At 38.5% G+C, this 24,909-nt stretch overlaps 1 protein-coding gene across 1 annotated transcript in view; it reads left to right on the top strand.

Annotated features, from left to right (window-relative positions):
- Positions 1-24,909, top strand: part of MRC1 (mannose receptor C-type 1) — a 97,028-nt gene that overhangs the window by 46,929 nt on the left and 25,190 nt on the right. Inside the window, exons 10-21 of the mRNA XM_025396531.1 lie at positions 3,473-3,588; positions 5,580-5,728; positions 8,934-9,133; positions 12,556-12,683; positions 13,158-13,245; positions 14,297-14,441; positions 16,053-16,094; positions 17,376-17,539; positions 20,262-20,329; positions 22,101-22,201; positions 22,904-23,049; positions 23,449-23,563. Of these exons, the coding sequence (XP_025252316.1) occupies positions 3,473-3,588; positions 5,580-5,728; positions 8,934-9,133; positions 12,556-12,683; positions 13,158-13,245; positions 14,297-14,441; positions 16,053-16,094; positions 17,376-17,539; positions 20,262-20,329; positions 22,101-22,201; positions 22,904-23,049; positions 23,449-23,563 (1,462 nt within the window). The remainder of the gene's footprint in view (positions 1-3,472; positions 3,589-5,579; positions 5,729-8,933; positions 9,134-12,555; positions 12,684-13,157; positions 13,246-14,296; positions 14,442-16,052; positions 16,095-17,375; positions 17,540-20,261; positions 20,330-22,100; positions 22,202-22,903; positions 23,050-23,448; positions 23,564-24,909) is intronic.

Below are 24,909 nucleotides of genomic sequence, written 5' to 3'. Positions count from 1 at the left end.
GGCATGCAGTGGTGTCAAGGGGTCTTTCTAAGAATTCAAAATCACAGTCTTCTTGTTGTCGCACAGACCTGGGATTTAATTTTCAATTCAATGCTATTAGTGTGGGAAATCCTAAACCAAGAAATCAACCTAAAGTGGCCATGAGTTTCTAATGTTCCAGGATGCCTGACATGTAGAAATGTAAATCCTCATTATAAAGAAGTCTCATTATTCAAGCTGTGGGAACCCCACAGGTGAGACTGAAACCCCAAATTATAAGGTATACCACCAGGATCTTCATATGGGGAAAATTTACAGATATGACATTGAAATGTGTTTTAAAATGTTTACAGAAAAAGACAGAAATGAAACCATTGTTCAGCCACCAAATTGTCTGAGAATGTCTTAAATTCATCCTCACCCTGAATAATAGTTTAGCTAGGTCAGTTTAGAATTCTAGATTAATGGTTGTTTTCCAACAGCAATTTACATATTATTTTATTATCCTTTCTCCTGGCCTTATTTTTGCTACTGGAATTCCTGCTGTCACACTAATTCTTCTTCTGTTTTGAAGTGGATATGCTAGTGGTTCTCTCTGATTGGTTTTAAAATCTTCTCCTTGTCTTTGGTGTTCTGCAGTGCCTGGGTGAATGCCAAGTACCTAGTGGAATGCTGCAGTGTAGCATTCTACTACATGTGCCTAGATTTGGAATTATTTTGTTTGTTGCCTTTGCTACTCAGTGTGATTCTTTCTTTTTGAAATGGAGTCTCACTCTGTCGCCCAGGGTGGAGTGCAGTGGCGCGATCTCGGCTCACTGCAACCTCCGCCTCCCAGGTTCAAGCAATTCTTCCACTTTAGCCTCCTGAGTAGGTGGGACTATCAGCATGTGCCATCATGCCCAGCTAATTTTTGTATTTTTGGTAGAGATGGGGTTTCACCATATTGGCCAGGCTGGTCTTGAACTCCTGACTTCATGATCTGTCCGCCTTGGCCTCCCAAAGTGCTGGGATTACAGGTGTGAGCCATTGTGCCAGGCCCAGCGTGATTCTTTGAGGTTTCACTGCCATCTTTCAGTTCTTGAAAGTGACCCGTCATTAGTTTTATTCACTGCTTCTGAAACTTGTCATAGGTGGTTGTTCAACATTCTCATCCTATTGTCTATGCTTTCTATCAACATTTTTTTTAACCTCTTTTTATATCTCTGTCTCTTCCTATGCTATCTTTTCTATCTTGCTATGTTTTTATCTTTTCATACAATTTACTAATTTCCTATGAAACCCTGATTACTATATTTAATCTGACCATTGAATTTTTAACTTCATTGCTGTTTTTCTTCTATAGACATTCCATATTTCGGTTCACATCCTCCTGTTCTTTGTGCATACCATTTTGATCTTTTGTTATTGGATTTATTCTTTTGTTACAAAGTCATCTCAAACATGGTGGGGTTTTTTAATAAGAACTTTCTGTTTTATTATGTTCAGTTGTCTTCCTTAAAATGGGACATTTTCTCATATGGTTTGTTGTTGCTGTTGTTTTGAGACAGAGTCTTGCTCTGTTGTCCAGGCTGGAATGCAGTGACATGATCTCAGCTCACCACAACCTCCACCACATGGATTCACGCAATTCTGCTGCCTCAGCCTCCCAAGTAGTTGGGACTACAGGCACGTGCCATCACGCCCAGCTAATTTTTGCATTTTCAGTAGAAACGGGGTTTCACCATGTTGGCCAGGGTGGTCCTGAACTCCTGACCTCAAGTGATCCACCCACCTCGTCCTTCCAAAGTGCTGGGATTACAGGTGTGAGCCACTGCTCCTGGCCAGTTTGTTGTTTTGGTTGTGATTTAGTGACCTCTCCATCCCCACCCATCTCGCCAGACATCACAGTCTCTCTTGACCTGGTTGGTGGGCATATTTCTGATGCGTGGTTTTGCATTCTACTTCTTGGAGTGCTTTAGAGATTCCCCTTTACAGATTAAGTATGACTTTAATTTTTTGGCTGTGGATTCCCATGCAATGTGGATAGCATAAACTTGGAACTGTCACTCATCTGCGGCACAAACTTGGTATTTATTTTCAGACTCAGGAATTGTTTTTTTCCGGTACTCAGAACCCTAGGTAGATGACAAGACACTGTCATTTCCTGGTTCTGTGGGCAGAATGTTCTAGTTCTCCTTTAACCAAGGGGTTATGTGGGTTAGTGGTATCATTTTTATACAAGGATCTCAGTTCCAACTCCCTGCCTCAAATGAGACAAAGGCCAAATACCATATTCTGTGTGGACACTAACACCACAGCCCCTAGGACCTTGATCTAGGATCTCATCTGTCCTTGGCCAACAACAATTTAGTTTGTGCATTTTCCATTCAGCTTTTAGTATTCAACTAAATTTGGGTATCTGGAGATTTCCCCCTTCTTCCTCTCAAACTCTAGTATGGATTTTTCATTTACTGTTATGTTTTTATTTAGCATTTCTTTCTTTCTTTTTTTCTGAGACAGAGTCTCACTTTGTCACCCAGGCTGGAGTGCAGTGATGTGATTGATTGTGGCTCACTGTAGCCTCGACCTCCTTGGCTCAGTCTATCCTTCTGCCTCAGCCTCTCGAGTAGCTGGGACTACAGGCACATGCCATCATGCCTAGCTAATTTTATAAAATTTTCTGTAAAGATAGAGACTCACTATGTTGCCCAGGCTGGTCTTGAACTCCTGGGCTCAAGTCATCCTGCCACCTTGGACTCCCAAAGTGCTGGGATTACAGGCATGAGCCACTATGCCTGGCCATTTCTCTGTACTTGGAGTGTGGGAGGAGGAACAATGCTGAATCATGCTGCCTGAAGTTTGAAAAGTGGTCTCCTATGACCAAATAATGTAGCTTTATACCCATCTTCTAGTATTGTCTTCCATAGGCAGCTAGGCTTGCGCTTCCCCAAATTCTTTCCTGTGGTTACCTATTCTAAAACTGGTATCTTAGACATTCTGTTCAGTTTCCTCAGTGCACATTTCACAAATAGTTTTTGTTGCAGGATACATTAGAAGCAGAATACATTAGAAGGGCACATAATTGCCCCCAATTATGTGCATAATTTGTCATAAGAGGAATGATGTACTACTGTTTCTTTTATTTGTTTATGTATATAATTTTCATTGCATTTCAAATTCTTCAGAGTTGTGTTCTTTAGATATTCCTATTGTTTATCCAATAGTTTCATGATAGAAAAAGTATTAAAATAATGTTTTCTAAGGCTGGGCACAGTGGCCGGGTGTGGTGGCATGTGCCTGTAATCCCAGCTACTCCGGAGGCTGAGGCAGGAGAATTGCTTGAACCCGAGAGGCGGAGGTTGCAATGAGCCAAGATTGCACCATTGCATTCCAGCCTGGGCAACAAGAGCAAAACTCCATCTCAAATAATAATAATAATAATAATAATAATAATATTTTATAATATATATGCATGAACTCTGCTCATTTATTCATTGCTTGATAACATTAATAGGGCTGGAAAAAACATCACTTTTACTGCTATATGATTGGACATACGCTTTCAACATTTGCAGAAGCAAACCAAACCTGTAATAATGAGAATGCTTATTTAACAACTATTGAAGACAGGTATGTAACTATTTGAATTTCATTTAAAAATATGTCAAATAGAAAAAAGTTTCAGAAACGCCCAAGTATGAACGTACTCTAAATTTCTGAGTATACTATATGTGATCTTGAGGTATGATTTGTAAAGGTAGAAACATTAAAAATAATATTCTTATTTGGATTCCTCATTGCAAACATTATAAACCGTTTTTGCTAAATTTAGTAATATAAAGCAACATTCAGAACAGTTTACAAATAATAATCTAGTAAATGTAGTTTATAGAGCTAACTTTTTAATGATCCATTATGTGTTGAATTTTTTAAAACAGGAAAGTAACTAAAAGTTACCAGCTCAAAATCACGTTATATCTTTACCACTCTGTCCACCAAAAAAGAAGGCAAAGAAGTTTACTGAATAATTCATTCATCCTTTCCATTCTTCCATTCTTTACTTTGCTAGGTTAACAGACTCATCAGTCAGGAAAATCACACGGACATAGAAAAGTTTATGTAATTTTTTACCTCTACAGTCCCATCTATTTTTAAGATTTATTGATTTACTCTTCACCTACTCTACGTGAAGCTCTAGATTAGCCACAGAAGAAAGTTTCCAAAAATGGAGAAGTATCTATTTCACTTGCAGTAAAGAAGTAACAAAATTATGGAGTTTTAGTACAATAAGTTATATTTACTGGAGTTTCGAGGCAGACCGAATAACATGTAGGGGATACTGTTGATATTAAAAATCTTTGGATAAAAATGAGAGATGTCATAACCTTTCATAGTCTTTATAAAAGAACTGTATTTCTATCCACATGCTGCTTTCATGTATAACGAAATGTCTAATATATGGTAGTAGCACCCTAATACGATGTTGACATCTGAAACTCAGAACATAGGTACTTTTTATCTTCTGTGAGTGAGGTGAACTGCTCACCTTTAGGTACCATGAGATCATACTCTGGTCTGCACTATAATTGATCTTTTGGTCTATTGGAGTATTATATGCATGATTTCACTATATTTTACATTTATTTTTCCTTGTGTATCTTCTGTAATATTTATCCTCAGGAGTTCACTAATATGGTTTAGAGACATTTAAGGAAACTAAATCGAGTTTGGAACTTTTAATTTTTTTGGTTTGTTTTGTTTAGGGAATAAAATTATTTAGACTATGGTCAAATAAAATGTTGTATTGCTGTTAGGTTTCTCTGTATTCTCTTCCTGCTCTCCCTGAAGTCATCTACAACTCTCTTCATTCCTGGAAATTGCAGACACCATTTTTCTTTTTCTTGAAAGACAGATTTTTGGCTATGTTGCTGCCTCCATTGTTTTGTTTGTCATTTCAGACACATTTTTGGTGCCTTGTCAACCGAATTTTATTGTTCCCAGATTAATGCCAAATGCACAGACAAGATTCCAAAGGGAGAGACAGTGTTGGAATTCATTATTCTGCTTCTCATTCTTTCTGGAGATTCAGTCTCTGCTTCTCTATGTGTCTTGATAATTTTCTCTTTTGTTTCGGAGCTGAGATATGAGAGAATAAAATTGAGGGGGGAAATTCATGCAGATTATTCCATGGATATTATCCTTGATAACGTTACTAACCTTGAACTTGCTTAATCAATAATTCAGTAGAACTATTTGAAGAGTGGACTGATTTTTTAAAACACTGTATTTTAAAATGCAGTAGTTTTCTTCTTTGTATTCTCAAAATTCTCTGATATTTTTAGAAGAGGCAGAGGGGCTGACGAGGGCTAGAGGGAGTTGGTTTGAGTATATCTGAATGATTTTATACACTCAGCTATATGGTATTTTTCCATCATAAGTTCATATTTCCTTAGTGAAAATGTGTATAATGTAGATGACATACAGATATAACACAATATATTTGAATTACCAATTCAATTATAGCTGAAACATGGAACTGAGATAGTTTTCATATTGATAATTTTGAAAATTGGCATAAATGTTTTGAAAACTTAATTGAATGTTAATTCTTCTTTTTAAAGATATGAACAAGCATTCCTGACTAGTTTCGTTGGCTTAAGGCCTGAAAAATATTTCTGGACAGGACTTTCAGATATACAAACCAAAGGGACTTTTCAGTGGACCATCGAGGAAGAGGTTCGGTTCACCCACTGGAATTCGGATATGCCAGGTATGGGCAGCACTTAGGTTGAGGGTTGCGTTCACCCTACGAATCTGTTGGATAAAGTCTGTTATTCCTCCGGGTACCTCTCCAAATAGACTAGGTAAATTAATCATGCTTTTAGTAACAGTTTATATTTCATTCTCTTTTTGTTTTTTTCTTTTCTTCCTTCCCCCCCCCCCCCAAAATTTCCTAATAAGTTTAGTGTTCTAAAGAAAAAAGGAAGAAAAGTTTGCTAGGTATCTTGCTAGGTTATGTGGTACTGGTCTACTTAAAACCCATTCGTGAAATTCTCAGTGGTCACAAATGTTTCAAATGGTTGACTTCTTTCTTTCTTTCTTTCTTTCTTTCTTTCTTTCTTTCTTTCTTTTTTTTTTTTTTTTTTTTTTTTTGAGACAGAGCCTCACTCAGTCGCTCAGGCTGGAGTGCAGTGGCACCATCTTGGCTAAGTGCAACCTCAACCTTCCAGGTTCAAGCAATTCTCGTGCCTCAGCCTCCCGAGTAGCTGGGACCACAGGCATGTACCACCATGCCTGGTTAATTTTTGTGTTTTTAGTAGAAATGGGGTTTCACCATGTTGGCCAGGCTGGTCTCAAACTCCTGGCCTCAAGTGATCTACTTGCCTCGGCCTCCCAAAGTGCTGGGGTTACAGGAGTGAGCCACTGTGCCTGTCCTGGTTGACTTATTTCTGAAAACCTAAAACTATATTAAATGGACATAAAACTTTTCAGTGCAATTAGGAGTTGAAATATTAGAGTGCTTGGCTGGTGCAGCAAAGGACATTGCTCATGCAGAACTCGTTATTTCCGTATCTTCCATGTGCTACCATGTTTAGTCTTTTATTTGCTTTGGATTTTATTTTATCCTCATAAAAACCCTGCCAGTTACCTGGCTTCAGTATCTTCATTTAAAAGAAGTGGAGGTCAGGCGCGGCGGCTGTAATCCCAACACTTTGGGAGGAGGAGGCGGGAAGATCACCTGAGGTCAGGAGTTCGAGACTAGCCTGGCCAACATACTGAAACCCCATCTCTACTAAAAATACAAAAATTAGCCGAGTGCAGTGGTATATGCCTGTAATCCCAGCTACTTGGGAGGCTGAGGCAGGAGAATCGCTTGAATCTGGGAGGCGGAGGTTGCAGTGAGCTGAGATTGTGCCGTTGTACTCCAGCCTGGGCGACAAGAGCAAAACTCCATTAAAAGAAAAAAAAAAAAAAGGTGGAAACTGAGACTCAGGAAGTTTATGTGACTAGAAAGTTTCCAAGCATGGATTTACACTAATCTGTGGCATCCCCAAATCTGTGCTACTTACACTTGCACCACCCTGCCTGCCTCTCTCTATATTTTGATTTACCTTCTCTAGTAAGATGTTGTAAGTTGTTTCTGAAATAGTCTCTGAAAGATTCTTTGACTTTTTATACAGTGGTATCACTAGCACACAACATTGTTTAGTATGACCACACATAGAGAAATTTCAACATCCCTTATAGCAAATATTTCATTGTGCTTGGGTGAAAAGCTAAAAAATAATAGCACAAGTCTATCAATTTGCTACCTGACCTAATACATCCTAATCTTCAGTGTTCTATAATTTGCATTCTTAGTTTTCAATAAGGGAAACAGATCAGTAACCTAAATAGTGTGATTCTTGTTTATGGAATTATTGAACTTTCTGAACTACAGCAAGATTTCAGTTGATTTAAGAAGTAACTGGATGGTGTATTAAGAGCTGAGTACATACTTTAAAAACACATCTTGGCAGTAGTGATAAGTCTTACTCTGTAAGTGAAACTGCTTAAGTTTGCCTGTGGTGTCATCCGGCAGCAGGATTCTGAGGAGTGAGCCCTGGAATGTCCTTAGGGAATCACAATGGTTGGAACTGGAACAGAACTCAGTTGCAACCATTGTCATGGTATATCTTTGATGGAAGGACGGTGGCTGGCCTCTTTGGCTGAGTTTACAGCTTCAGGAGGAGTGGGCAAGGAGCCTGGGGCTTGGGCCTGAGCATCAGGTCAACTGAACTGATTCTGACGGTTAACCGGACGCCATAGCCTCTGTAGTCATCTATTCCACAGTTACCAGGTTTTAACTGGGTGCTGCAAAGAGAAAGAGACAATCTTCGGAATCAGGGAAAACCCTTGAGGTGTCAGGGAATCAGCGATTTCAGAGAAAATATTCTAAAAAAGGTGTACCTCCCCGGAACTTCATGAATGACTTCTCAGCACTTCGTGTTCTTTCAAAGTCTAATAATAAAAAAAATGACTTCATCCTAGCAGCGAGGAATCCTGATGCTTTCAAAGCTCTGTCTTAGTTAATTGCTATTTGGAAATAACCTTGACTGTAAGACAGAATTATAAACTGTTCAGCTCAGTGCATCCTCATTTTGTTTTATGGACTTCTTTGTTAAAGCTGGCATTCCTGAAGCTCTATGAGGCAGGTCTTGGCATTTGCATTTGAAGAGGAGAAAGCAAGTTCAGAGTGTTAGAGTAACTTGCCTAAAATCTCTAGTTGAGGCGTGTCTCATTTTGAAATCTGTGAAAAACTTTGGTCCTGGAAAACCTACGTGGACCTTAGTGGGAGGAAAAGAATCTTAAAGAATTAAAAAAGGAAGAAAGTAGGGAGAAAACCAAAAAGGGGAGGAAGGGAAGAAGGAAGGAAAGAGGGAAGGAAGGAGGGGAGGAAGGAATGAAAGGAGGAAAGAAGGGAAGAAGGAAGGGAGGAAGGAAGGAAAGAAGGAAGGAAGGAGGGGAGGAAGGGATGGAAGGAGGGGAGGAAGGGAAGGAAGGAGGGAGGAAGGAACGAAAGGAGGAAAGAAGGGAAGAAGGAAGGGAGGAAGGAAGGAGGGAGGGAGCGAGAGAAAGAGTAAACTACTATTTTTGCCATTATGGTGTATTTGATAATATAAAATATCTTATCATTAAATGCCTGTGTGTGGGTCACTTTGCCAAATGTTAGAAATGTAGTGTTAAAAACCCTCCAACATTTGAGATCATTTTGGGTTGGGGTTATAGACCACACAAATAAACTGATTCAAAACAGCACAGACCAGTTGCTGAATGCCCCTGGCGTGGCCGGCTGCATCTCCTCGTCTCCTCGTCACGTGCAGGTTTCACCACATCCCTGACACTGGGTTCTGAGTGCCTTCTGTGAGCACGGCAGGCGGCAGGCCTTCGGCAGGCACTCGTCAAGTGAATTCTACTTTATATATTTAATACAGGCCGAAAGCCAGGGTGTGTTGCCATGAGAACCGGGATTGCAGGGGGCTTATGGGATGTTTTGAAATGTGATGAAAAGGCAAAATTTGTGTGCAAGCACTGGGCAGAAGGAGTAACCCACCCGCCGAAGCCCACGACGACTCCTGAACCCAAATGTCCGGAGGATTGGGGCGCCAGCAGTAGAACGAGTTTGTGTTTCAAGGTGAGTATCAATGATAAAGCTGATAAGAGAATCTGGAGTATGCTTCAGCCTAAAGAACCACCTAAGGACATAAAAAACAAACAAACAAACAAACAACAAACAACAAACAGAAACCAAAACACTGTGCCCAGACTCCACCCGTAGGTATTTAGAAAGTCTGATTTGATTAACTTGGGGATCAGGTGTTTTGGAAGAGCTCCTTGGGTGGATGCATTTAGACCCACAAATGCAACCAACAACATAAACACAGCGCACAGAAGTTGTTTCTCACCTGCTCTGCCACTATCACCTCTCTGCTTCTCTCCTTTCTCCCAGGACTTCTAGATCTACCTCCCTCCTCTCCCCTCTTCCCCACTTCCTCCCTCCCTTCCTTCCCCTCTTACCCTCCCTTCCTCTGTTCCTCCCTTCCTCTGTTCCTTCCTTCCTCCCTTCCTTCTTTTCTCCTTCCTCCCTTCTTTCCCTCCTCCCCCTCCCCATCCCGCTCCTCCTCCTCCTCCTCCTCCTCCTTCTCCTTCTCCTTCTCCGTCTTCGTCTTCGTCTTCGTCTCCGTCTCCGTCTCCGTCTCCTTCTCCTTCTCTCTCTCTCTCTCTCTCTCTCCTTCCCTTTCTTTCTCCAATGGGGTCTTGCTCTGTCATCTAGGCTGGAATACAGTGGTATAATCATGGCTCACTGCAGCCTCAAACTTCTGGGCTCAAGTGCTCCTCCCACCTAAGCCTCCCAAGTAGCTACAAGTATGCACCACCATGCCTAGCTAATTTTTAAAATCTTATTTTAAGTAAAGATGGGTCTCACTATGTTGCCCAGGCTAGTCTCAAACTCCTGGCATCAATTGATCCTCCCACACAGACCTCCAAAAGCTCTGGAATTACAGGCATGAGCCACTGCACCCAGCCTCTTTTTATCTTGATAGAAATTTCTGTTTCCTGTCACACTGTTGTATTGCAATTCATTTTTTTTCCATGCTCTTAGAGCCCAAGTTTTAGCTAACAAAATTGATAAAGGGTTCTACAGTAATGCCACAGAGGTATTCTAAAGCGAGTACTCCCTTTTTCTGATTTAACCCTGATGAGTATAATGATGGGTGAGGAAAGGAAATGATAAGTTGGGGCACATGGCTTTTCAATGCCCATTAAATGACAATTCAATATTCTACTACTATTTAATACATTCGTAGTTTAGGCCATTCGTTTCCTCTTTATGCAATCAAATTCACTAAAGCCAACAACCAGACAAAAAAAGAAACCCAGAAAATAACAAACAAAAACCCCAATGAATTAAGGATTTGGGTCTTTTACTCTCTCTCTTTTATAAGTCACATCCTTTCTAGAGAAAATTAGGCTTAGCCAAATACAGAAATGTACCTACTGTATTAGTCTGTTCTCACACTGCTGTAAAGATACTGCCTGAGACTGGGTAATTTAAAAAGGAAAGAGGTTGAATTGACTCCCAGTTCCACATGGCTGGAGAGGCCTCAGGAAACTTAGCATCATGGTGGAAGGGGAAGCAGGCACCTTATTCACAGGGTGGCAGGACAGAGAAGAGCATTTGAGAGTGTAGGAGAAGCTACCACTTATAAAACCATCAGATCTTCTGAGAAGTCATTCACAAGAACAGCATGGGGGAAACTGCCTTCATACTCCACTTCCCTCCCTCAATGTGGGGATTACAGGTCCGTCCTTCGACATGTGGGGATTAGAGTTTGAGATGAGATTTGGGTGGGGACACAGAGTCAAACCATATTACTCACCTACTGCTTAATGATACTGTTTTCTAATAGTCCTGCTCTCTGTACTTCTTTTATTCAATCCTTTTGAATGGCATATGGCCATGACGTGCCCTGTAAGACAGTTTGGCAAGGCTGATGAAGAATTTGCATCAGGTTGAGGCTATGTAGTCTTTTCTAACTCAAGAGGAGTATGGTTAATTGAGCTGGTCACTCCCACTAATAGAAATAGGAATCCAGGAAGTCTTCAGTCCAGATTGGCCATCAGATTTAATAATGTAATTTACATAGAAGGCGATGTATTGGGCTAAGACTGAAGAGATTTGTAAATGGATTATTTGAGGACTAACACAAAGAGAATCAAATATTTTATTGTTACCTCTGGAAACTTTTGGGTTACTACACAAAGGCCGGATTCATCTTATTCCTAGCCTTCGCCTGAGGATGTTAGGCTGTGGAGATTTATTGCAGTTTTTCGAGAGAATCAGCAGTTTTATCCAGAGCTGAGACGTGAACCAGAGGCTTCAGTAGACAGAATTTTCAGGTGGATGTTCAACAAATCAAAATATGTGCTTGACTAGAAATTAGGTGGTTTTAGAGGTACTTGGGATAGGGTTTGTTTGGAAATATATAGACCACCTTTATAAATATTAAGGTGTGAGAATTATTAATGAAATTAGCTGATAGTAAATTTAGTTAAAAAATAAAATATTATATCATAGTCTAACAAGTTGAGGCATCGTAGGATTCTGGGATATACTGATGTGGCTACTTACTTAAACACCTTTGTCCAGATAGCTTCAGTCAAGTTAGGGTCAAGGTGAAGGTTGTCTTCGGCTGCTTAATGACAACTTGGGCAACCATAGTGCCTTGGAAACAAATTTTTTTTCCCATAAGCCTGTGATGTGGGAGCCATAACTCATGAGGACCGATGCATGAGAATTAGAAAAGTCAGTGGCCACAAACATCTCCTTTCTGTTTGCCTACTAGGGGGTGTGTCCCAGACTGTCACTGTTGACTGCATTTCACTAGTCTCTCTGCAGTCCTCTGAATGTTATGACCCAATTCCTAAATCATATAATCTTTTAAATTTAATTTAGCTCATAACTCCCTGCCAGATGGGTGTCTGTGGTTGCATGTGCTTCAATAGCTCTTGAAATGTACAACCACAATGAAAAATACAAGGCGGTATTGAAAGACATCACCAACCAAATGTTGAAACATTGCCAGGTTATTCATTGTTTAAGCTGAACACAATAACAAACTGTGCACAGTTTTAGGAAAGTTATTTTCCTTAAAATTCTTCTTATTCATGTTTACTTTCTTTGTATCAAAAGGTTCTTTCATTTTTTTCCATCTCAATGCCACTTTTTACACTTAACCAAATTAATCTTGTCTTCTACAAAGAGCTGTATACGTAACCCATATGCCTAAAGCGCCTAAGATTTTCATCTAATTTCTCTTATGCTATAAAATAATTTTATTTTCTAAGGTTTTCTCAACAAAATAATCCCCCAAGTTTTGTTTACCCAACTGTTCACTCATAAATTGATTTTAAAGCAAAAGAATTGCATTGTTTTGGGTCATTACAATGTTTTGTTTTTCTGTAAATGAACTCTCATCAAAAGTAAATAATTGTTTCTCTTAATTTGATAAACTACAAAGTATAAAATAATTTTTGTAACCATATCATCGTCAGCTGTATGCAAAAGGAAAACACGAGAAGAAAACGTGGTTTGAATCTCGAGATTTTTGTCGAGCTCTGGGTGGAGACTTAGCTAGCATCAATAACAAAGAGGAACAGCAAACGATATGGCGATTAATAACGTAAGTGGTATTTTTATGGATTACTCCTTTTTGTTATCTAGTTGGTGCTGATGAAGTTGAGAAAATTTGTCTGTTTCTGAAACTATTGTCTCAGGATGCTAGTTTGAGCACCTGTATCATCTCCCAAATCTGTGGGCCCTGGTTGATCTAGTTTTACTTTCAAATCCTCTAATTTTATAAGTGTAAATTCTGCTATGACTTGCTCTATGAAAGTTCAAGATGCTTAATACATACTTGTCTTTCAATACTATACAATTATTTACTCTCAGGCAGTGGCCTGTTTTTAAGATATTTATGGGATATACCAAAATGCACATCTATTGCATAAGTCTTCTATTTAGCTGTTAAATCTCTTTACTTGTGTACTATTAATTTATGTTTTGGAGGTAACTTTCAAATGTGGTTAGTCCTCATAAGTTACTGAACTTGCTTCATGCAATAGCATATGCTTTCTTTATGTTTTGGATTTCATAGAGCTAGTGGAAGCTACCACGAACTGTTTTGGTTGGGATTGACATATGGAAGCCCTTCAGAAGGCTTTACTTGGAGTGATGGTTCTCCTGTGAGTAATTTCACTTACTATATAACTTTCTTACTTTATCGTGTATTTATTTTGATGTTATCTTTTTATTTAATCCAAACTTTTAGTAAGACAGGTCATTATGATAGCCACTATCCTGCCATGCAAAGTTGATGTGCAGGTAAACTTCCTAAAACTTGAATGTTTTATACCCTCTTATAGAACAATAGAAATGGAGACACTTTTGATATTCCCACTAATAATGATTAGGCTTCGTCGGACTTCTCCATTTCCAGGAATGAAGAAGTGAGAGCTTCTGGCACGTGCTGGCAATATTTAGAAGCCCTAGTCATCACAAGAAGTGATTTTGTATAATTTCAGTTCTACCTCTTAATTTCAGATCTGCCTCCACCAGCAACTTTTCAAGGAACTTTAATGAGGTGGTTTATTTGATGGCTTCATTGACATTTGGGTTTTATATTTACATCTCTGGAAAACACATCACCGTGCTTGGTCCAAAAACCTGTGGGTTATGACTCCACACTGAAAACTCCATAGAGGTCCTAGACCCAGGGCCTCCATTTGTTTCTGCTGTTCATTTTGGCAAAGTTTAGTAGCTCTGTTAGCAATATTTTCTGGGTCTTTTTCTTTTGCAAGTAGAATTAGTTTTATTTCTTTATCCTACACATTTAATAAAGAGAAAAATTCCAAATAACACACTGAAATATTATCCTTTCCAATGGGTTGTAAAATTTAGGAACTCCCAACACTGAGAAGTGGAACTTTGTTGCCAAGTTTTTCCTATATATAAACCCCCATTTGTGGCCCTTGGATCCATTCTATTTAATAAGAGTAAAGAAAATGTTATAATAATCAATTGTGTACGCTATTCAACATCGCAAGTTTCCATGTGATGAAAGCTGTTTCTTTTCTACTCATGTTTGTGAACTGTGCCTTCAAAGCAAAGCTATTGTGAAGAAAAAGTAAATTGATAAAACAATGCAAATATATCTTTCGTTTTCTATTTGAATGAATGATTGGCATTGGCTTGATACAAATGGTTAATGGTTGTAGTTTGATGTTTCTAATATAGGTTTCATATGAAAACTGGGCTTATGGAGAACCTAATAATTATCAAAATGTTGAATACTGTGGTGAGCTGAAAGGAGACCCTAGTATGTCTTGGAATGATATTAATTGTGAACACCTTAACAACTGGATTTGCCAGATACACAAAGGTATGATCAGCTCTTCTCTCCTTTATCTCAGCTTGGTAGACTAACCTCCTGACACCCCAGTATCTTTCCTTTATTAGCAGAAGCAAGCAAACAAAATAACAGAATCAGGGAACTGTCAGTGGCCATGATTGCATAGGATAAGCATGAGGTTGGTAAGCACAGATAAATGTGCCAAAGGAACAGAGAAGATCAAAAGGCCACCCAGGAGTTCTGGGCAAGAGTCACATCCTCCCAAATAGTTCCCAAGAGCAGCTCTGATCCTGGCCCAGGTTCCATAGCAGTAGAATTTTGTGGGTGTCCTATGCCGTAAGCAGAATAATGCAAATGCAACTGCCGTTTTGGAATTTTCACCTTCCGACCTACGTTAATCATCAAATAGGGGAACATTTCCCCAAGTCTGAATATTCTAAGTATTGATTTCTCAGATAAACGTTCAACACAGTGAACAATCACCTTGGAGTGGCCTCTGATGCTATGAGCCCCACCATGTTATTGATGGTCAAACAATATGCATGCTGACAGTCATTATCTGGGACTTAGAAAGTTCTACATATCCAAGTCAGGCCAGAGGATCCGAGTTCTAATGTTAAGAGAAACCAACACACCAACCATCAAATAAACAAACCCTACCCTCAAACCGAAATATACCTCAATACCTCCGTTGTAAATGGATAAATGGAACCACATTGCCCTCTGCTGTTGGGGAATCTTGGCAACCATTTCAGCTCTATAGCTGGAGATGCCTTACTGCTTTGTTTATTTTCCATCCTCCTGCTTATTATTGCTTTCAAAGTTTCCAGAATGGAAGTAGTCGGTGGTGGTCCATTGTCCTTTAACGGTCTCTTAGCTACCAATGGCTAGTATCCTTTTTGCATTATTGTAGCTCTGCTCTTGCAGATGTTAAATTCAGCAACCCAAAAGCTAGGTAACCTGAGTCCCTTTATCAGCTTTCAACAACATCCAGATATGTCATTAAGTAATTGGAAAGAAAAATATTTCATTTAACTTTTAGTAAATCATACATTTCAGAAAAACAGATTTTCTTAAAGAAAATACATTTTCTATTTTATAAATATTTTATAAACAAATAGTTCCCATTTAATCATTTCAACTAATGAAATCATAAATAATTTCGCAGATTATAAGATGTCTGACTGAAAAACGAACATCTGTTAAACACCTATTACATACCAATAACTCACGTGTTTTCACAAACTAATCTATTTGGTTTAGTTGACAAAATTAAGGCTAAATGATTGAAACCCAGGCTTGGGATTTGAAGCTAGGCTTTCTGATTCTAAAACTCATGTTCTTTTTTTTTTTTTTTTTCCTTTCCTTTATGTGACGCTACTTGTGCCTGAAAACTGTGGTGGCTGTAATTTCTGGTGGCTCTGATTGCACCTGATTTGTTTAAGTCTTCACTTTTAATTCTCTTTTCCTTCATTCTGCTCTCCACAACATGATGTACAAATTGGAGAAAGAAAGGGAAGGGAAAAAAGAGAACAACTAAGTTTTTAGCAATATTGACTCATGAAAATAGTGAATATAGAAGGAAATGTAATTAGCAGAAGTTTAAGTACGCTTTATTTCTACTTTGCTCTTGTTTTACAGGACAAACACCAAAACCTGAGCCAACGCCAGCTCCTCAAGACAGTAGGTGTTTTCTTATTTTTTGATCTCTGTACTGATAACCCTTTCCCTGCCTCTTTTTTTTTTTTTTTTCCTCAATGAAAAATTACTTGCCCTAGGAAGGTAGAGGGCAGAAGTCCTTAATACCTATGAGTGAGAATGTCATGGAAGTTTGGGTCTTCCTCTCCAGACAGAAGCTCATATGCGCAAACATAAGGCATGTTAATACAGTTTCTCAAGGGTTCATGAATCAATTCCAAGGTCCCGGGTTCTTCTTCTTTAGCACATATATTAGTGTCCACTGGCTGCTGTAACCAGTTACCAGGAACTTGGTGGCTTAAAATAACATGCAGTTACTCCCTTACAGTTCTGGAAGTCAGAAATCTGGAATCAATTTCACTGGGCCAAAATCCAGATGTTGGCAGGACCACGCTCCCGTTAGGGGCTCTAAGGGAGAATCTCTTTCCTTGCCTTTATAAACCAGCATCTAGAGCTGCATTCTGTGAACTCATCAGCTCGTGGCCCCTTCCTCCTTCAAAACCAGCAATGTAGCATCTTCTTCCAGTGATCACATTGCCTCTTTCTCTTTTAGTCAAATGTCCCTCCGCCCCTCTGCATAAGGATACTTGTTATTACATTTAGGGCCCACCTAGACGATCCAGGATAACCTTCCCATCTCTCAAGATCCTAACTTAATCATGACTATAAAGTCCTATTTTCCATATAAGCTAACATTCATAGGTTCCAGGGGTTAGGAACTAGATATCTTTGGGAGCTTTTATTCAACCTACTGTAGCACAGAACTATGGAACCCCATGTGGTGGAAAAAGCCTGAGGGGCCCACTTGATAAGAGAATTCCTTGCTTCTACCCTGAGGCACCCAAGTCCATCTATTAGAAGTTTTGCTTTTTCTTTTTTCCTTCTTATACTGAGGTGAAAGCTGCTTTCTCATAGTTCCCACTCCTCTGATCTAGAACATTATGGGTGTGTTGTACATAAATCCTCGCAGCTCTGCTATCATATTGATGAGAGTGACACCCAGAGTTCTTTTACCCGGTAATGACATATGGAACTTAGCTGGGAATACAAAATGGGTCCTTTTTACTGGGTTGGTAGAAAGTGGATATTTTGGCTGAGGATTCAAATGTCTGTGTTTGACGTGGACATTCTGCTGTTGTGGTCTCTCAGAGTTGCAGACGCCTCTTGATATAGCAGCTCTATCCCTTTCACCTTTGCGTGCTACACACACCAGATTCTTGAATTTGTCTGTGTAAAACTCATGGCCTTTTCTCGTTAACTTTTCAGATCCACCAGTCACTGAAGATGGGTGGGTTATTTACAAAGACTACCAGTATTATTTCAGTAAAGAGAAGGAAACCATGGACAATGCACGAGCGTTTTGCAAGAGGAATTTTGGTGATCTTGTTTCTATTCAAAGTGAAAGTGAAAAGAAATTTCTATGGAAATATGTAAGAGCATCAATACATTTTTTAATGTTAACAGTTTTGGGGGGAACAGTTGGTGTTTCGTTGTATGGAAAAGTTCTTTAGTGGTGACTTCTGAGATTTTGGTACACCTGTCACCTGAGCAGCGTACACTCTACTGAATGTGTAGTCTTTTATCCCTCACCCCCCTCTTACCTGTCCCTGAGTCCCCAAAGTCCATTGTATCATTCTTATGCCTTTGCATCCTCATAGCTTAGCTTCCACTTATGAGTGAGAATATACGATGTTTGGTTTTCCATTCCTGAGTTACTTCACTTAGAAAAATGGTCTCCAATTCCATCCAGGTTGCTGCAAATGTCATTATTTCATTCCTGAGTAGTATTCCATAGTATATATATACCACATTTTCTTTATCCACTCATTGGCTGATGGGCATTTAGGCTGGTTCCATATTTTTGTGATTGCAAATTGTGCAAATAGTAAAAATGTGTGTGCAAATGTCTTTTTCATATAATGACTTATTTTCCTCTGGGTAGATACCCAGTAGTGGGATCGCTGGATCAAATTGTGTTTCTACTTTTAGTTCTTTGAGGAGTCTCCATACTGTTTTGTAGAGTTGCTGTACTAGTTTACATTCCCACCAGCAAGGTAAAAGTGTTTCCTTTTCACCACATCCATGCCAACATCTATTATATTTTTATTTTTTAATTATAGCCATTCTTGCAGGAGTAAGGTGGTGTCACATTGTGATTTTTGATTTACATTTCCCTGATAATTTGTGATGTTGAGCATTTTTTCATAGAGCATCATTGATTTAAGGATGGAACAGTGACATGTGATAAACATAATGTCTACCATTGGTACCCCCTAGCACAATTTCTAATTATGTGCTGAATTTGCACCTCCAAAGGTCCAGGTAAAGATGGAAATGCAGGAGGAGGAGGAGGTCATAACACAAGTTATGCCCTGTTGTTTAAATATTTAGTGCAGAATTGCAGAACTCAGAATAATTTTTTTGTTTGTTTGTTTTTGAGACAATGTCTCGCTCTGTTGCCCTGGCTGGAGTACAGTGGTGTGATCTTGGCTCACTGCAACCTCCGCCTACTGGGTTCAAGCAGTTCTTCTGCTTCAGCCTTCTGAGCAGCTGGGACTACAGGTGCATACCACCATGCCTGGCTAATTTTTGTGTTTTTAGTAGAGACAAGGTTTTACTATGTTGGCCAAGCTGATCTTGAACTCCTGACCCTAAGTGATCTGCCTGCCCTGGCCTCCCAAATTGCTGGGATTGCAGGCGTGAACCACTGTGCCCAGTCCCAGAACCATTTTTTAGCTTGGATTTTGTGAGGATCCATACTTGTTGGCTTTGAGTTCACTAATTTGATTTGCAAAGATTGTAATTCTTAACTAGTTGTTATATGTCGGTCCTGGACCCTTTGTGTATCATATAGCTTAATTTTTAATTTAAAAATCTGGCTTACTTGGCCCAAATTGTTGGCCAACATATAACACAGTTTGATTATTTATTATAATCATCTTTCTTGGTTGTAACAAAATTGTGATACCATCAATATACCTGTCACTGAAGGTATAATTTATTTTTATAATTTATTTTTTCCAAGAGTGCTTTGTTCAGTATCTTTCTGATTAAAATTCTTCATGGCCTCATTGCCAGAGAGGAGGTAACAGAGAGAAGCAGGAAAAAATAAGTTGAACAGTACTGAAATAATAAAAATGCATTCGATTTATAAAGGTACTAGAGTATACTCCGGCTTACCATCATCTCGTGGATATAGCTTGCTTTGAAATTCTCAAGATGTTTTCTAATATTGCACAAATATATATATGAAAATCAAATATATCTATATATAGTGAAATAGTACGTTATAATGAAATGAATACATTTTGGGGTTCCTTTCCTTGCTCATGAATACACATATTCTCCCAAGTTTGAAAAACAGATATATCCTCCTTGCTTATACACAGATATACATTATATATGTAATATATACATAAAAATGTATAAAAACAAATATTTAATATATATGAAATAAATATATTTAAAATAAATCTATATGTAAAATATATATAGGAAATATATGTAATGTATGTATAATATATATTATACATATCAATTCTCTCACCTCAGCCTTCCAAGTAGATGAGACTACAGGTGTGCACCACCATCTCCCACAGGGTGACTATTTTTCATATATATATTTTGTATATATATTTGACATATAGATTTATTTTACATATATAATTACATTTATTACATTTATAATTATAAACATATGATATATTATAAACATATGATAAATTATAAACATGATATGTATAAAATAAATCTAATATATGATTCTTTTTTATATAAAAAAGAAAAATGTGTACACAATTTAATAACTTGAATTTGTAAAGCAAATGTCTTAAATCATTCTCTATAATATTAAATGCCTACAATAGTTACATTGTTGAAGACATTCTTTAAAACAAAGTAGCCAGTCAGGATTATAGGATTACGCATCAAAGAAAAGACTCTTGCTTTACAAATTCAAAGTATTAAATTGTGTGCATTTTTTTTTTTTTTTATTTCTGGGAAGAACGTCATATAGAATGTCCTACATTTCTGTAGAAATTCCTCTCTAGAAAAGGTTTCGATTAGGCTGCCTCATTAATATGTATGTTTTGTTCAAGAACTTGCTGATTGTGTGATTCTAAATTAAATTATACGTAAACTTCCTTGTTTCAGGTAAACAGAAATGATGCACAGTCCGCGTATTTCATTGGTTTATTGATCAGCTTGGATAAAAAGTTTGCGTAAGTAAATCAAGCTGAAAACAGCTCTGCTTGGGTTAGTGTTCTGACCGAAACCTATGAGTTATTTTGAGATTTTTCTCTGTGGAATGCATTTTTTAAAATCCTACAGCATTCTCAATTGAAACAGCAGCTTTCAAAAAAGAATTCAAAATAATTCTATTAAATATTTTCAGCACTATAAATGCCAAACAAACAACTCAAAATTGGGTTCAGTTTTGCAAAACTATGCTTTTCTTTGTTTTGAGATGTCATCATCTGTCAGGAAATCATCTACTAAAAAGTTGTGTTAGACATATACAAATACTGAACTTATTTAAAACATTGTAATCCCGTCTGGGATGAGAACCTTGCTAACCTTGCTGCTGGGAACCACAGTATCCTTTCCTATTGCCCTGTTCCCTGTGTTAGCAGCATTATTTTGAAGCACACTTTCAAATTGCAGGAAATACTTTCCCTTTAAAAGAGTGATTGTCCCATTTTCTATTAGATATAGGAGCCAGAAAAAGCTGTAGGGACATGAGGGAATTAATACATTTAAGTTCTTTTTTCTTGTACATTAATACATATGTCCTCTAGAGTTTGAAGGGCAGATACGTCCTCCTGGCTCACGTACAGATTTTTTTAGCCTCATGTATTCCGGGGGACTGCTATTGTCATCTTTGAGCAATAGAGACCTAAATTCAAAGTCCTTATTGTTATTATTATTATTATTTGAGACAGGTCTCGCTCTGTTGCCCAGGCTGGAGTGCAATGGGGCGATCACAGCTCACTGCAGCCTTGAAATCCTGGGTTCAAGCAATCCTTCCATTTCAGCCTCCTAAGTAGCTGGGATGACAGACATGCACCACCATACCCCACAGGGTCATTATTTTTAAAGAGTACAAATGTTGGGTCTTCCTTTGGACAAGGAACATCATTTTATCATTTCTAACGTGAAAAGGTCAAATTTGATGATCTCATGACTGGTCTCCTTCTGGCTCTCACAGTCTCTGAATTTCTATAGTTTGCAGACGTAAGTTTAGGCCACCTACATTACAAGAAACTAGAGTAAACACGAGAATCAGAAAATGAGCCTAATGAGAAATTCTATACGCTCTGCCTCTCCATGGGTGGTTTGGTTTTGTGGGAATCATGCCCGGGGAGTACGATGGGAGGATTTTTGTCTCTGGCTCATTTCCAGAGTAATCAGGGTCTCCACTTTGCGACTAAAGGTGGTTTTTTCCTGGGAGGGAAAAGAAGACAGCCTGGACATGGCATGAGGGTTCCCACTGCGGAGTGCGATGCATGGAACACACCAAATACTCAGGCATTGGGGGTTTTCCTGCCATTCTCTGGAGATCTCCCTATTCTGGGTTGACTTGTCCTGCCCCACCAGTAGGCTGTAGCCAACTATTTTTTTTTTTTTTTTTTTTTTTTTTTTGAGACTAAGTTTCATTCTTGTTGCCCAGGCTGGAGTGCAATGGTGCGATCTTGACTCGCTGCAGCCTCCGCCTCCCAGTTCAAGCGATTCTCCTGCCTTAGCCTCCCGAGTGGCTGGGATTACAGGAGCCCGCAACGATGCCTGGCTAATTTTTTTTTTTAATTTTAATTTTTAGTAGAGATGGAGTTTCGCCATGTTGGTCAGGCTGGTCTCAAACTCCTGGCTTCAGGTGATCCATCCGCCTTGGCCTCCTGTAGTGCTGGGATTACAGGCGAGAGCCACTGCTCCTGACCTGTATCCAATTATTCTAATGATTGGATCATTGCAAAATGCCTGAATTTTCTTTTCCAGTTGGATGGATGGAAGCAAAGTGGATTACGTGTCTTGGGCCACAGGTGAACCCAATTTTGCAAATGAGGATGAAAACTGTGTGACCATGTATTCAAATTCAGGTAGGCAAGTCATGCATGTTGAATTTGCTTTGTGGCATGGCATGTCATTTGCCACATGCCTAGACTAAAAGTAGCAAGTTGTGCGCTATGTCAGGCAAGATAAGGAGAGAGAATAAAGGATAATTCTAATTTTAGCAACATAGCAGTTCAATTTATAAGGAGAATGGATGCTTAACATTTACACTAGTAAATGACATAGTTAATCTTCTCACTTCTTCCCAAATTAGGAACCACTTTTTCATGTTCTGATTTGAAAAAATTATCCAGAATTTGTTTATCTATCTCCTTTATTTCTCTCTGGCTCCTTATTATTCTGCAAAATGGGAATAATGACAGAATCTATCAATTGTTGAGAAGATGAAATGAAATCATACATCTAAAATACTATATAGATGCTTGGTGTATATAAAGTTTGCTATTGTTAGGTTATTATTATTAGCTATTACCATTTAGGTAATATATCTGCAACATCAAGTATCTGTTTGGTTCATAGGATGTTCTCTATAAAGTGGAACTATTATTAGTTTAAGTAAAACAGCAAAAGGATATTGCATGGATACCTCTAGTCACATGTAAAAACCAAGTTTGATTAGAGTCTAAATAAGTTTTGAGAATTCTTATAAAATATAAATATATTTTTTTAAAATAATGTTTTAAAACATAAACATGGGAATCTAATTTAACTATTTTTCTCTTTGCCAGGGTTTTGGAATGACATTAACTGTGGCTATCCAAATGCCTTCATTTGCCAGCGACATAACAGTAGTATCAATGCTACCACGGTTATGCCTACGAAACCCTCGGTCCCATCAGGGTGCAAGGAAGGTTGGAATTTCTACAACAACAAGGTACTAGGAGAATTAGTTGCAATCTTGGCACTGATCAGTATGGAGAGTGACGCAAATCTTTCAGCTCAAAGTTAACTTTTGCTAGCCTCATCACTTTAGAAAATTTTTGGCAAGACTAGGTGAAGATTTGCATGACAAACTCTCTATGGAAATTGAGAGCATACTTGAGATATTACCCACATTGATGTACCCTTTCTCCCGAGGGAGAATAAAACTTTGCAAAGAAAGTGAGTGGGTCATAAAACTAACAGTTTTTAAAATCTCTAGTTGGTGGTGAGAAATTTCTGATTTAGCTATAATCTTCATGAATAATTTTGCTTTTGGTAGAGCAAAGTTGATCATCTTTAGTTAACCCCCATGGTTTTTCTTTTTTTTTTTTGCCCCCCCCTTCCATCCCAGTGTTTCAAAATCTTTGGATTTGTTGAAGAAGAAAGAAAAACTTGGCAAGAGGCACGAAAAGCTTGTATAGGCTTTGGAGGGAATCTGGTCTCCATACAAAATGAAAAAGAGCAAGGTATGCGGCCATTTTGCAATTAGTTGTGCATTTAAATATGGAATTTTGACTGCAAAATGGTAAAATATCGCTGACAGTAAATGACTTTTTGGTTTTCCAGTGTAAAAGTTAAGAAAGTGGAAAAAATCAAATGCTTATTGAAAACTGTTTTATTCAATTATAGCGCATATTAAGCTGTTTATTTTATATAAAGTCCTTATATAAAGTCATCACAACTCTAAGAAGCAGGTATTATAACCCCATTTTGTGAGTGGGGAAATGGTGCATGGACAGCTTTGAGTGAAGGAGCTTGCCTGTTAAGCAGTCGAGCTGGGAATGAAACCTAGGCTTGTCCAGCTTTCTACCAAACCAGTTTGCTCCCAAAGAGTCAAAGAAGAGTACTTCTAGTAATAAGATGAAAAATTGCTGCTTTCCCATTTATTGCTCTGCTTTCCCATTTATTGCATTACAAGTCACTTGATCATATAACTTGTAATGCAACACAATTGATATTTTAAATATGAAGTTTGAACAAATTTCGATTTTTTTTTTTTTTTTTTGAAACAAGGTCTTACCCTGTTGCCCAGGATTATAACTCACTGCAGCCTCGAATTCCTAAGCTCAAGCAATCCTCTTGCCTCAGCCTCCTGGGTAGCTAGGGCAGGCCTGAGTCATAATGCTCGGCTAATTTTTTTAAAGTTGTTGTTGTTGTTGTTGTTTTGTAGAGATAGAATCTCACTATGTTGCGCAGGCTGGTCTTAACTCCCATCTCAGCCTCCCAAAGTGTTAGGATTACAGGTATGAGCCACCACACCTGGCTTTGAAACATTTTTTGATAAAACATGAAAATAAGAAAGAACTATGAAGGAGAATATTCACCATATTCATAGAGAAGATGGAAAAATCATGATATTGTCATCAAAAAAAAGGTGCCCACCATTTCTACCTCATCTTTCTGTGGAGGCATCCACTGAAATAGGTATTAGGTTAAATTGTGACTTGCCCTTTAAGGAGAGTTTTGACCAACTGCAGGAGATTCAGACTAAACTGATGAAGGGTTTGGAAATCACTGCAAGTGAGTCAGTGTTGAAAGACTCTCAGGTTATACAACTTGGAAAAGAGAGGATGTGGATTTTGAAGGATCACCCTGTGTCGCCTCAGATACAAGACCCGGAACCAATGAGCGATGGTCACAGGGAAATAGATTTAGGCTCAAAATTAGGGGTTAGGGGCCATTGTTACAGAATTGATTGGATAGACTGCTTTGTGAGGAAGGTGAAGTTTCTAAAGGGCTGTGAAAATGCTTACACTGGAAGATACTCAGATGGATGCTAGAGCATCCTGTATGTTAGCTGGTATGTAGTACA

Source organism: Theropithecus gelada, chromosome 9 (assembly GCF_003255815.1).
Source record: "Theropithecus gelada isolate Dixy chromosome 9, Tgel_1.0, whole genome shotgun sequence".
Classification (NCBI taxonomy): domain Eukaryota; kingdom Metazoa; phylum Chordata; class Mammalia; order Primates; family Cercopithecidae; genus Theropithecus; species Theropithecus gelada.
Note: the sequence above shows the minus strand (reverse complement) of the source record. Positions and strands in the feature narration are given on the sequence as shown.